Here is a 13103-nt window from a genome sequence, read left to right as displayed (position 1 = left end):
TATCTACATATATGTTAGGTTTTGACAGTTATGCACGAGAACAAATCAGTTTCCGTATTAAGTGACGAATATTCTGTGAAGTCAGTTTCCACTAGCATGAAAGTAATGAGCGACATTAATTTAAGATGTTAAACTTTGACACGATTATAATATTGTAAGCCGCTAAATTCCAACAGTGGCCCGCCATACCTTTGACGTCAGTCGCGTAACGCCCAAACCTCATGGGACGCCCACAATGTCCCATGTCGACCTGCGACAGCATTGACTACATCTGTGGGTCGCAGTTGCATATGCGCGACGCTTTATCGGCCCATGCTGCTTTGCGTTCCGGGCAATCAAGATGGCGACGCCCATGCATAGAATACTTGCTCGTAGACAGGCGTAAGTAAATGGTCCATATTATCTATTACTTCAGATATTTCTTGCTGTTTGCCTCAGACAGACATCACTCTTGGTTGTTTTTACACTTACTAAAAATGGACTTGATAAAACAACTAAAAAGTACACGTTATGCCATCCACATCACTAAGTGTTAAAATGATACATATTGTTCTTCCATAAACCGTCTCTGGAATGGTAGGGATCTGTACTTCAGAAAAGACACGAAGTGCCCTTTCTTGCTTTCTATTGTTAAGAGAGACAGTTCTACCGATCTACCGCCACCTTTTACCTCCGTGTTAAAAGTAAATCAAACCAAATAACATATTTTGACTACGGTTCATAGTTATTTTTTTGTAATCTGGAGAATATTAAGCGTTAGAAATGTACACGTTGTAGTAGATGTTTGCGCAAAATCCGGAGCAAATCAGACAATTTCTGAACTTGAACCGACGATTTCATAATGATTATACCAGCGATGGTGCCAAAAGCCAACTACATAATGCAAGGAGTTAAAAAGACGGCGTTATTTCCACAACTCGTAAAGCAGAAGTTGTGTTTTTCACTTATAGAGGAACAGTGCAACATGTTCACTCGTGTACACAATAAAGTGTGCACACCGGGTTCTCCAGCGGTGCTTCTTATATGACTAAACTGACCCTGATTGACTCTAGGAAGACACTTACTCTACGACAAAGATTGTGTTGAATGCTATCAATCTATCTGTCTATCCGTACCTTTTATATCCATCAATCATATATGGACTAGTACTACATCCAGGGTTTGTTCCATCTATTTGCCCATTATCAGCTTAATCTGTTGGCCTTTATGTTTATGCGAATCCTTAAATGGATATCTCGCACACTGACTTGGGAGTTGCCATGATAATGTTTTGCATGAATGACAGTCCTTTCTAATATAACCCTTCTGAATAGTTGTTTCCTTCCACTCTCCATAATACTGTAATAATGTTCCAAAAATATGTAATTAAAACATATTAATTCCAATTCATTTGAAAGGCACATTTTCTGAAATTGGAATCATTACTCATTTAAACTAAGTTTTCAAGGATGTCGTTCATATTTACCCTAGTGTCCCAGTGACTTCCATCATAACTTGTAGGTGTGTGTGTGGTTTTTTTTTTTTGTGTAACTTAAAATAATTCACGAAACAATGCAACTTTCCATGGCAAATTAATACATAACATTATTGTGAAGCAATAACTTTAATTTCAAACTTACTGATTGTATTTTGTAATATTTTGACATTTATTTTTAGGACCTTGTAAATCTGAATTGGATTAAGTAGATTTAGAAATGTTAATATGATAACAAGTAAATACTACCTCATAAATGTTAGTTACAGTTTACTTTTCATTTGTTTTATGCTAGGGAAACTGATAAGCAGCGTGTTAGGTGTCAGAAATGTTTGGAATTTGGTCACTGGACATATGAATGTACTGGTAAGCGGAAATATCTACATAGACCATCAAGAACCATAGAATTAAAAAGAAAACTGAAAGAAAACCAAACCAAATTTCCAGTTTTGCAGAGGTAAGCATATAAATGATGCCATCTCATGTATAGACAATATAAATAAATGTCATGGTGGTTTGTATTTTTTTTTTCCCCCAGGTTGTCCTTAAATGTAATTCTTGATCACTGAACAACAGAGTGATATCTCAAAGCAAGTTAAAATTATAATGAATGGATATAATCTATAGTGGGCACAATTAGTTATGTTTCCATGTTTAAAAATAAAGGCAGGGAATAGCTATTTGTGCAGAAAATTTTATATATAATATTTCTGATGAATTCAGCTTGTTAAAAATAAATGTGGAAAATGTGTAATTTATTGAAGATTCTCATAGTCACTACTTACTCTTTAAATATGATTTTTGCTTGAACGTCACCTATTTAACAATAATGAATGCATAAATACATATGTGTGTGTTTGTGTGTGTGTATATACACACATTCTCTAAAACCCTAATTCAGGGTCACAGTCAGCTAGATCTTACCCCAGTAGCACTGCATGCATGGCAGGACATAGCCTTGAAGGGGATGCTAGTTGCAACACACACATTCACATTTATCTGCAATGAGGCATATTTTGAGCCACTTTTCAGCTTAATTTGCAAGTCTCTGGGTATGTGGGAGGAGAATGGAAGAATGCAAAGAAACACCCCACAATTCCAGCATAAACATGAAAACTCCATATTAACAATGACAAGGCACATGATTTAAATCCAGGACCCTGGATCTATGAGGTATATGGCACAGTAATACAACCCTGAAATGTCACTGAATTGATTTTTATATGTTTTAGCTTTTTTTTAATTATTTAACCTTTGGACTCAGGAAAAAAGGCCCCAGTGTGTAATAAAACCATCTTTCATGAAGTATATTTAAATGTGTTACTCCAGCAAATACATTTGTCATTGTTGTTTCAGTACATGAAACTGAGCTGCACATTATTTTAACTCATGCTGACTGAGATGGTTCGCCATTAGGCACAATAACTTTGATATATTTAATTATGTATTTACTTTATATGGTAGAGTAAATGAATAGATTTTTATTTTAATTTCTTCTTTATTTTAGTCCAGGGACTGAACTGTCATTTGAGAAGAGGTCAAACAATTTGAAGAAAAGGTATCTTGTGTTTTTTCTTTTCACATTTTTGTAAGTTTGTAAATGTCTGTAGTCTGACAAAATTTGCAGTTTGTTGTTAAAGTAGAGTTAAATGTGTTGAGATGGTAGATCTATGTTTATTTATTGCTTAGGTGAGTGGTTTTCAGACTCGGACCCCATGTAGCTCCAGGTTTTTCTTCCATACAAGTTATGTTTTTAATTGGACTAATAGCCTAATTAAGCAAGTTGTTGTTTATCATGTTTTGTGGTCAATGTAAAAATTGCAAAAGTAAGGTCAGTTTCTATTACAGTGTACCAAGTATTTACACATATTGCACTGGGATAATTTAGTGATTGGGTTTTTTTTTTATATTTTTTTTAAATCATCATCATGATTTTCATTCTACTTTTCCAGGGATTCTGTGTATTTAATGCATTATTTACTAAAGACTATATTAATTGGTTTGACACTGAAGTAGTTGCAGCATTTTAGCATTCAGTGTTGTTTTCCAGAGTGACTGTTATGCTCAGTGACTGCTATGCTCATTCTTAATTATAGGATGCAATTAAAGTAACCATCTACACCAGTGTTTCCCAAACTCGGTCCTGGGGACACCCTGTGGCTGCAGGTTTTTGCTCCAACCAGCTTCTGTTTTTACTTGAACTCCTGGGCTAATTAAGTGAACTGGTATTTCCCAAGTTCTGTGTTTAGGGAACAATATTGAAATTAGAAAAGTTTGCTAAAAGAAAAATATTAAAATGTACCAAGCAGTTATATAGGAATAATGTATTTTTTTTCTCTTTTTAACAGTATTTTCATCTTGATTTTAATTCTACTTTTCTGGGTGTTCTAATTGTTTAATCCATTATTTACTAATTAGTGGGTCTGACTCTAAAGTAGTTGCAGCCTTTGATTATTCAGTGTTCGCCTGGGTGTCTGATCTGCTCGTTTTAAATTGTCATTATTAAGATACAACGAAGGAGGAAAAACTGCACAGAGAAAGGGCAAAGTATAATGAAATGAACAAAAGAGAGTTAAGCATTTAAATCTATAGCAAAAGCAGAAATATTTATAAATGTAAAAATCATGCTGCTATGCTTTTCTGAATGTCGAATAAAAGAAAAAAAATACCAGCTAATTAAATGAGATCAGTGTTATCAGCTGTTGTCACTGATTAGGAATGTGGTTGGAACAAAACCTGCAGCCACAGGGGGTCCCCAGGACTGAGTTTGGGAAACAATGTGCTACACAGAAAAAAGTCAGATTAGTAGGAAAATAACTGAAGAGAATTAAGCATTTAAATGTCTAGTAAAAACACAATTATTTCCAACTATTTTATAAATGCAAAATCTGTTATGCTTTCCCGAATGTAGAATAAGGCAAGAGGGACAAAAAGACCAGCTAATTAAATTTGGTCAATATGAGGTATAATGACTCACTGATTGTGATATTGGTTTGAACTAAAGTCTACAGTTACAGGAGATACTCCATAACTATGATTAAGAATCACTGGTTTAAGGAATAAAATGGTAATTCCTAAAGTTGTAACAGTACTGGAGAAAAGAAATAGACACAGAGAGGATTAATAAAAGGGGTGCTCTGAGAATTAGATGAGCTTGCCACAAAAGATTCACATTTTCTATCTAAAGATATAAATAGGAATGCACTTTGAAGTGGCAAAGCATTGATTATATATATATTATATATTAATTAGGCAAATTTAAACTGAAACGTTTTCTAGTTTAGTGCAAGTCAAGAGTCTTCATAATTACAACTACTGTGCTATAATATATAGCTGAAAACGTGAATACAAATATTAATTTAAAGTGAGTTTAGTTTTCATTATTATTTTTTAACAACACCAAGGCACCACATTAAGTTGTAGTGTAAGAAGACCTGCTTCTAACAAAGCAAAGAGTGTCACTGAAAAATGTCTTGTTTTAGGGAGAGTCTCAGTCAGGAAGGGTGATGGAGCAGTCCTTATGGACAACAACTTCGAGCAGCTGTTTAAAGCTGATCCTCTGGCTAGGACGTTAGATATCACTGAGTCCACGGTTCTTGACGCTGATTCTCCAAATACGTGTGAACCACACAGTCTCGCTGCAAAGGTGGTGAACCAGATGAGGTTAGAGAAGGCTAAAGGGATCTGTGGTATATGGGATGAACTTCTCCAGGCTATTGGATGGGCTGTCCTCCTTGCACTGCAAGCAGTCTTTACTTCAATTTGGGAGACGGGCACCACCCCATCTGACTAGTAAACGAGACTTGTTGTCCATATGTGGAAAGGGAAGGGTGATCGCCTGGATTGCAACTACTGCGGGATAACACCTCTCTTGGTGCTGGGTAAGGTCCTTGTTAGGATCATCTTCAATAGGATCTGTGATCACTTGCTCACCTACCAGCAACCGGTTTTACGCCTAAGAAGTCTACCATCGACTGCATCCTGACACTGAGGGTTCTCATGGAGCGCAAATAGGCAGAGTTTCTTTACAGCCTTTGTCGATTTTCATTAAGTGTTCAACTCAATTGATCGAGCTGCCCTTTGGGACATTTTCAGACTTCTCAGGATCCCTCCAAGGTTGCTGGATATCATGGCTGACCTGTACACTGGTACTGTAAGTGTTGTGCAGAGTGGAGGCAGGACCTCTGTGGTTCATCAGGAGTGTGTTCTTGCTCCTGCTCTGTTCAGTGCTTGCATGGACTGGGTGTTGGGCAGGGTTGTGGGCCCAGCAGCTATGGGGCATCTGTTGGTCAAGAGAGAGTCACTAATCTTTGCCGACTGTGTTGTGATCTGTGCTCTCGAGAGACTTAGCGAGGACGCAGAGTGTGTGGGCTTGAGAGTGTCCTAGATAAAAAACAAGATCTGGGCCTTTAATGACCTCTTGAGTACATGAGTTTTTGACTTCAGAAACTTGACTATGTTCACTTTGGCTCATGTCAGGTATATTTTAAAATGTATGAAATGTACATATCGGGACTGCCAGAATAGCAAAACATCCATCACCTTAACTGAATGAATATATAAAATAAGCTTCAAGCTAGACAATAGAAATATTTTTTTTTTATATTAATATATATAGCGGTGGGCTGGCACCCTGCCCAGGGTTTGTTTCCTACCTTGCACCCTGTGTTGTCTGGGATTGGCTCCAGCAGACCCCCGTGACCCTGTATTTAGGATATAGCGGGTTCAATAATGGATGGATAGTTTTTATATATATACTTTTGCCACCTTTGTTATGTTACAGCCTTATTCCAAAATGGATTAAATTCATTTTTTTCCTCAGAATTCTGCACACAACACCCCATAATGACAACGTGAAAAAAGTTTACTTGAGGTTTTTGCAAATTTATTAAAAATAAAAAAAACTGAGAAATCACATGTACATAAGTATTCACAGCCTTTGCTCAATACTTTGTCGATGCACCTTTGGCAGCAATTACAGCCTCAAATCTTGTTGAATATGATGCCACAAGCTTGGCACACCTATCCTTGGCCAGTTTCGCCCATTCCTCTTTGCAGCACCTCTCAAGCTCCATTATGTTGGATGGGAAGCGTCGGTGCACAGCCATTTTAAGATCTCTCCAGAGATGTTCAATCGGATTCAAGTCTGGGCTCTGACTGGGCCACTCGAGGACATTCACAGAGTTGTCCTGAAGCCACTCCTTTGATATCTTGGCTGTGTGCTTAGGATCGTTGTCCTGCTGAAAGATGAACTGTCGCCCCAGTCTGAGGTCAAGAGCGCTCTGGAGCAGGTTTTCATCTAGGATGTCTCTGTACATTGCTGCAGTCATCTTTCCCTTTATCCTGACTAGTTTCCCAGTTCCTGCCGCTGAAAAACATCCCCACAGCATAATGCTGCCACCACCATGCTTCACTGTAGGGATGGTGCCAGGTTTCCTCCAAACGTGACGCCTGGCATTCACACCAAAGAGTTCAATCTTTGTCTCATCAGACCAGAGAATTTTCTTTCTCATGGTCTGAGAGTCCTTCAGGTGCCTTTTGGGAAACTCCAGGTGGGCTGCCATGTGCCTTTTACTAAGGAGTGGCTTCCGTTTGGCCACTCTACCATACAGGCCTGATTGGTGGATTGCTGCAGAGATGGTGGCCACTGTGCTCATTGGGACCTTCAAAGCAGCAGACATTTTTCTGTAACCTTCTCCAGATATGTGCCTCGAGACAATCCTGTCTCGGAGGTCTACAGACAATTCCTTTGACTTCATGCTTGGTTTGTGCTCTGACATGAACTGTCAACTGTGGGACCTTATATAGACAGGTGTGTGCCTTTTCAAATCATGTCCAGTCAACTGAATTTACCACAGGTGGACTCCAATTAAGCTGCAGAAACATCTCAAGGATGATCAGGGGAAACAGGATGTACCTGAGCTCAATTTCGAGCTTCACGGCAAAGGCTGTGAATACTTATGTACATGTGCTTTCTCAATTTTTTTATTTTTAATAAATTTGCAAAAACCTCAAGTAAACTTTTTTCACGTTGTCATTATGGGATGTTGTGTGTAGAATTCTGAGGAAAAAAATGAATTTAATCCATTTTGGAATAAGGCTGTAACATAACAAAATGTGGAAAAAGTGATGCGCTGTGAATACTTTCCGGATGCACTGTATATATTACATTACATTACAGCAAGTAATTAACCATAGTAAGAAATAGTCAAGCATCACATATTGAAAGAAAATGTATATGCTTTTGCATTTACATCATTTTTATTAAGTTCAAAATAAGCCAATTTATTTTTTGTTTTTTCGCTACCAGTAAAGCTTGTGCTTCTTCGCCTTCTTTAAATTGAATCATATTCTGACCTGGTAAATGAATTGGTAATAATTCAACAGAATGACTTCAACCATGCATGGGCAGTTCCATTAAATGCCACCTGCTTTCCATTGCACTGATGTACCGAGTATCTGAATATGCTTGAACTTCGTCCTGAGACTGTTCTTTGGGTACATTCACGCATACTCAATCAGGCCCTTTATGAATGTACTTGTAGATGTACTTAATACTCATAACCAATGCACAATACTCGACATTAACATGACCATTGAATCGTTTGAGCAAATACGGGTTATATGGTACAATCATTGAATTATCGATCATCACAATTTTAACAACTTTCTTTCCATGATAAGTGTGTTGTTCATGACAATTTTCTCTACGTTGATAATCAGGAAAGCCAGCCTTAGTCATATCTGTTGAATTAACGAAAGCTTTAGGAAATTTCTTTAAACACTTTTTTTTTTTTTTCCCCAACATACTGAATTTTTTAAATGAGGTCATTGAGACATGTGTTTAATGACTTTGTACCATAATTCAGCATAGGTTTCTTTGTTTGGAATTTCAGCACAGACAAAACGATCTACATCATCAGGAGTTAATACTTTATTTTGCAAAGTAACCAATAAATGCATGTGAGGGTTTTGCAGATAAATTTCTTGTAAAGTACTATACTTTTGGACGTATGGATTTGTATACATTATTGGCTGCAGAATTTCTAATCTCTCTCTCATCGCGCCAAGTATCATAGTTTGCTTGCAGTACCGATTTATTTGCGTGAATCCAAGAGAGACACAGTGGGCCAATGGGGGGGGGGGGGGTAGGTTTGTCCTGTTTCACTACTACGTGGGTGCAGGCATAGGGGACAGCTAGTAAGTAATAAGATAGATCTACCTGAGCATAGGAATAAAATTACTATAGTTCTTTTTTTGCAGAATACAGAAAGAACATACAGAGATCATATTTAATGTTTTACAGCTCAAGTATTTAACTTCAGTATACAGCCAAAACTTTGTATACTGTTGCACAATTGGCAGAATCTATTGTTAATACCCACATACAAGTGAAGAATGTTTAAATGTATCTTAACAATCAGCAAGTATTTATTTTTAAATCCTGTGTGGCTATTTATTTATGAGGAGTTTCATAAATATATTCTAGTATCATTCTTTTGAAGTCTCTGCATATAATATTTCCTTTTTGCATAATTAAAAGGCGTAATAGGTATTTGTGGAGTAAAATTGAAACACCTTCTCAGTAAAAAGAAAAATGACACCCAAAAATATATTTTTTTATATCACTTGCCCCCCTTGTTGTTTGTTATAATTGCTGAGAAAAAAAGATAACCTCATGTTTTCAAGCAGAACAAAAAAAAAGTTTATGATGTAATAGAACCCAATAGCAATCAGTGCTGAAAAAAGAAAAAAAAATTCACATTTCTTATGTTGCTTAATCCATATATCGTTTAGATAGTCGTGTGCTTAAAACATGCAAAACACATGCATTCTTTGCTTAAATGTTAGTAATTGTTACTTCAGGAAAAAACAGCATACAACAATTAAAAGGAAAGGCATTGCCATAATACTGTGCTTTGAATTGAATGTCAGAGGTTCAATTAAAAATCATGGTATTATGGCAACACTACATTCCATGTTTTGTTTCAGGTTTTATTTAATAAATGTTCTTAGTAGTTAAGAATATAAGTTATTATACTCACGGTTACGGTTGTTTGCACTTCTACTACCATTATGAGGAAATTATTCCCCTAATGGCCTGCTTTTCATTTCTTTTATTTCAGAACACTGTACTGAATTTATTTAGAAGGAGATCCTTTCAGTCTAGCTAAGACTACTAATAAGTTATTTTAAAAAAACTACATGTATTTAAATTGGAAATTTCAAACTAATTGAACCTGGGCTGCCACTAGAGGAACATGCTCACATCCCAAACACATGCCATTTAGGCTAATTACTACTCTTAATTAGTCTTGTACTTTGTGCTTGACAATTTATATTTGCATTAGGATTCCCTGCAATCGATTAATATTCTGTCCAGAGTCATTTCCTGCCATCAAACTAATGCTTCTGGGAAAGGCTCCAGTTTCCAACAGACCTGAGTTAGATTAAGTGGTTTTTGGAAAATTACTGATATTCTGTTGATATGTTATGGTAATCAGCCTATGATTGGTGTTTTGTTCTTGAAACGGTTGGACAGTTTCAAAAGAGAAATATGTTATCTAAATAATAACTTTAATAGCAAATTATCAAGTCTTGGTTTAAATGTCACCAAGATAAAAGAATCCATTGCGTACTTCACAGGACACAGAAAGAAAGAGAGGCATGTCCAGGTCCACTTCGATGGCATTATAGTGAACATTCTTAAATCTTTTATTTTTTTTTTTTGCATTGCTCATCATTGACTTTGGAATGTTCAGCCCTGATTTCTGAAGCCATATGGCAAGAAACACAAACAAACCATTTTACTATGTAAAACTATCATTTTTATGTTAAACAAACCCTTTTACTGTGTAACACAAAACAGGGAAATAAAGTTTTTCTTTTTCAGAAGCAAGGAATCCAGTTCATCCAGCAGCAGCAGCAGTAGTAGCAACAGCACCAGCAGCAGCTCAAGCAGTTCATCCAACGACTCATCTTCAGAAAGTGAATCTTCTTGCTCTGTATCTAGCAGTGATAGTAACGTTGATAGTGAAGACAGCTCGTCATCCTCAAGCTCTGTCAGTACAGAAAGTGACTTTGATGAAGATGATGATAGCAGTAGCAGCAGTGGCAGCAGCAGTAGTAGTATTAGCTCTGACATGGAGCCGCCAAAGAAAAGAAAGAAGCATAAGTAAGCAAGTAAACAGCTGAAGAAAATATCATGGACATAAATGGTACTTTTTATATTTTTGCTTTTCATTTTGAAAATGCATCCAATACCTATTAAAAGGACATTTGAAAACCAATTGGCATGGAGCCACTAGGGGGATTTAATTGGAGTATTAATGATGTAACACAAAAACTGCAGTGGTTAGTTATTTTTGTATAAAAAATTAAAACAAATTGTATTTGATTATTCTAAATTAGAATTGTTATTGTTCCTGTTTAGTATGAATCACATAGAAAATGCAAATATTGTTTAAGGCTAATTTAGTGAACATAAAACCAGGAAGAAGCTAAACTTTAAATTGATTTTTTGGGATCAACCTGCTGAAAGTACACTTGGAAAGAGAACATAACATTTTACAGGATTTTTGTGCCTGCATCTTTGTCTAGTCACAGATGCTCGATATGCAGGAGCCAGACTTCATATAATTTTTAAGATTGATTTCCTGAAAATAATACTTGTAATAATGAATTGGTCAGTTGAGAGTTTGCACTGTTCAGGTTGGGAAAGTGTTCGCAGAGCCATTGGGCATTTATTTAGGAAATCCTGCTGTTTTCTGTAATTCATATTTTAGTATATTTTCATAATGAACACTTAAAAGATTTTTTATAAAAAATGATTGCTTACATAGGCATTAAATGCATTATATTCTAAGTAAAGTAAAATATTAAATGTAAACATGGTATGAATAAAGCCATATTCTAGCTGTTACAGGGAAAATGAAAGCTGCGTTTGAAGAGCAAAGGTAGAAGTTAAATTATTCATAGAATGGACATTGTTTAGTAGTCTTAAATGGAGTGGTTGGCAGAGACATTAAATTAGTTTATGTCACACTAATCATTGGTAAATATGTGTTGTTAAATAACAACAGGCCAATATACGAACTGTATGAACTAAATATCTTTATTTACGCAAAAGTGTATAAACCTGTGGTAATTAAACTACTAGAGATTTATCTTTGTATTGTAAGAAGTACATTGTAAAAAAGATTGCCCTTTGAAATCTGTAAAAGTCTCACTTGTTTAATATCTATTCTGTACACATTTGTACATTATTCATTTCCTGATTTTATGATTTTGTTTAACATTAAACATTGGTGAAGTATAATTATTTATTATTTGTATAGATTTTCTATATTATTTTGCTCTGTATGTCAATGTTTGTTATGCTTTGCCAAAAAAGGAGATTTTGAAATTTTGTCTTTTTTCCCATTTCTAGGCTCATATTAAGGCTTTTTTCCCAGACACAACAAAATGCATTTTAAAGGAGGAGAAATATTTTTTGTAATTTTCTTCAAATGGGAGATGTGAATGTTAAAACCAGCTTGTAAATTTATATTTTCTATTGTTGCTGTGTACTGTCAACTTAATGTTCCCTGAAAAAAGTATAGAATATTAAGATTTTTTTTCACTTTTCTTCATTTTTGTCTTATGAAGTGTTTAAAATATAATGCATGATTTTTAAAATTTCTTTTATTGAAAAAACTACAACCATATACTTAATTTGTGTATGTAATATCTTTTTTTTTTTTACCCAAGTACATTTATTTTGAACTAAAACTTGTGTTTGGGAAAGTATTTCTGCAAGCAATATTTATAATTAAAAATAATTCTCTAATATAAAAAGTTACATTTTGACATATTTGTTGTATACGGTGCGAATTACGTGTGCAGTACATACAGTATTTCATGGCTGTTTCTGCTACTGTGTTTTAGTCATGGGTTTCATATTTAATCAATCATAGACAGCTGTGAATCATTGATATGGTGTGAAACTCGGCTATTCAGTGGTAATGAGCTTTTCACTGTAGGTGGCATGATGTAGATGAAATATTTGATAAAAGCTGTTTCAGTTGTGACAAACTGTTTGCCTCAGCATATACACGTGCAAATCGCAAATTTTAAAAAGAGAGCAGACAATATGGAAACCATTGAAGAAATCATCCTTAGTTGTGTAAAAATGTTATTGCTTTTGATTGCATTGTGGGTTTATAGCAATGAACATAAACAACTTTGAAATATGTTGGTAGCTACACATTTAGATGTGTGGTAGCACATTCTGCCCTCACCAAAGTACATTTTCAAATTTCTATCCCCTCCATGGTGCAAGGCTTGTAAACCCCACTTTTTGGCAAAAGGAAGTCAATAATTCAATGGTAACAAAGATCATCTTCACATTTATGTCAATGTGGAATGTGGTGCAAAGTTAAAAATACTAGTTTTTGACATTGTGATAGTCCCTGGAGTTTCTTAGCACATTCAGGTTATAATTTTTGCTGGTCCCTTTGCCAGAGCTAATGAGCACACCATCAGGTAAAGGATGAATAGAACATAGATTTTACTGAAAGATAATGAGGCTTTTTTGTGAATTAAATAAATTTATAAAACCTAATGTGAAAGAAATACTAAACTCATCCAC

The 13103-nt window shown here is 35.5% G+C and overlaps 1 protein-coding gene across 2 annotated transcripts; it reads left to right on the top strand.

Moving 5' to 3' along the window:
* Positions 1-279: 279 nt before the first annotated feature.
* On the top strand, positions 280-12077 carry zcchc10 (zinc finger, CCHC domain containing 10). Of its 2 annotated transcripts, none has more exons than XM_051933527.1 (4): positions 280-381; positions 1770-1931; positions 2982-3032; positions 10371-12077. In XM_051933527.1, the coding sequence occupies exons 1-4, from the start codon at positions 341-343 to the stop codon at positions 10651-10653; spliced, it is 537 nt and encodes a 178-aa protein (XP_051789487.1). In that variant the 5' UTR covers positions 280-340; the 3' UTR covers positions 10654-12077. The 2 variants fall into 2 exon arrangements, with proteins under 2 accessions (XP_051789487.1, XP_051789486.1); XM_051933526.1 differs by having other exon boundaries at positions 10368-12077.
* Positions 12078-13103: the final 1026 nt, after the last annotated feature.

Source organism: Erpetoichthys calabaricus, chromosome 11 (assembly GCF_900747795.2).
Source record: "Erpetoichthys calabaricus chromosome 11, fErpCal1.3, whole genome shotgun sequence".
NCBI classification, from domain to species: domain Eukaryota; kingdom Metazoa; phylum Chordata; class Cladistia; order Polypteriformes; family Polypteridae; genus Erpetoichthys; species Erpetoichthys calabaricus.
Note: the sequence above shows the minus strand (reverse complement) of the source record. Positions and strands in the feature narration are given on the sequence as shown.